This window comes from Sinocyclocheilus rhinocerous, unplaced genomic scaffold (assembly GCF_001515625.1).
Source record: "Sinocyclocheilus rhinocerous isolate Xijiao unplaced genomic scaffold, SAMN03320098_v1.1 C36618448, whole genome shotgun sequence".
NCBI classification, from domain to species: Eukaryota; Metazoa; Chordata; class Actinopteri; order Cypriniformes; family Cyprinidae; genus Sinocyclocheilus; species Sinocyclocheilus rhinocerous.
The window spans coordinates 1-1,392 of record NW_015783952.1 but is presented as its reverse complement, the minus strand read 5'-3'; the positions used below and the strand labels follow the sequence as shown (position 1 = coordinate 1,392).

At 34.8% G+C, this 1,392-nt stretch overlaps 1 protein-coding gene across 1 annotated transcript; it reads left to right on the top strand.

Annotated features, from left to right (window-relative positions):
- Positions 1 to 382: 382 nt before the first annotated feature.
- LOC107736297 (uncharacterized protein C2orf47 homolog, mitochondrial-like) lies at positions 383 to 1,362 on the top strand (the record flags this gene model as incomplete). Its single annotated transcript, XM_016547748.1, has 3 exons — positions 383 to 454; positions 540 to 666; positions 1,217 to 1,362. Coding segments are annotated over 3 exons (345 nt in total), but the record flags the coding sequence as incomplete, so codon positions are not given.
- Positions 1,363 to 1,392: the final 30 nt, after the last annotated feature.

Sequence of the window (1,392 nt, the reverse complement as noted above, 5' to 3'; positions counted from 1 at the left end):
CCCGATACCGATACCAGTATCGGTATCGGTGCATCCCTATATATAGACATTAACACAAAAAAATACTAAAACATTAACTAAATTTAAAATGAAAACAGAAAAAATAAAAGAATTCAAAATATTAATGAAAAAAAATTATAATAGTAAATAACAATTATAATACTGAAATAACACTGTTTTTTATGTGGCAGCTACATATACATAAATAATTCCATTTAATTACAGCTAATGAGATTTCACAGCAAAAGCGTTTCAGAAATGAAATGAATGCTTATTTTGCATGCTGATTACTCAATTTTGGTTAAATGCAGCTTGGCAGATATATCTGTTTATCACCAATAAAGCACTAAATTGTGATTATGACTGACATCTCTCTCCATAGGCGGCAGTCCATGTGTCTAGTATGCTCTCCAAAGGCAAGTTTAATGAATTGAGAAGTGTGATGTCAAAAGAGGTTAGTTGATTACAGTAAATTACTGGTTTGGCAAACATTTTAAGTCATATAAGACCTATAAAACACTTTTTTGTGCTGTTTACAGGCTGTTGACCGTGTCAGAAAGCAGTGTAAAACTCTGTCAGAGGCCCAACAAAGACATCTTGCGATTTCCCTCGATGACATTATATTTCTGCTGCCTGAGGATGTGTCTGTATTCTTTGACCAGAGCAGTGAGTCTGTTCATTCCTGTTATGCAGAATCTTTTGAAGTCTATAACTTTTTTTAAATGCACTTGTGTTGTAACTTAAGGGATTTCTAAGGATAAAGCAGACTTCCAGAAATATTCTCTCTGGTTAAACTCAGACACTTCAAAGATTAACCATAACTTTATCAACACAATAGCAAGAAATGATTAACCATAACTTCAAAGGAACCTATAAGAATGGAAAAACTGGGCTAAACTGAGCCATTTGAGAATTTAAAGGTCACATTTTTATTTTTTAAAAATGTGTGTGTGGGGGGGACGGGGTGCCTGAAATATTTCCTCATAAATGGCCAGATTGTTATGTTAGAAGTTAGCAGTAAAATAATTTAAATTTCACCTTATGTTCATTTAACTATGATACTGTTTTTATGATTTTTCAATATATTTTCATATATAGGAACATGAAAATATACTACAAAGAAGGAATGACCCAGTGAACCCAACATTAGATCAGTGTGGCAGATCCTAATGGACCAGCAGTCAGACATGGAATTGAACATCTCTTGTCCTCCTAGGCAGAAAGTTTCTTTACATCACGATGAGGCTTTGGTTTCTGTCCAGCGCAGACGTACCTGAGGACCCAGAGAGCTCCCGCATCTTCAAGATGGACATAACTGAAGATGGTCCTCAAAAGAAGATCATCACAGCTGTGTACGAGTAAGTGTGCTGTGACAGAATACAAGAACTATTT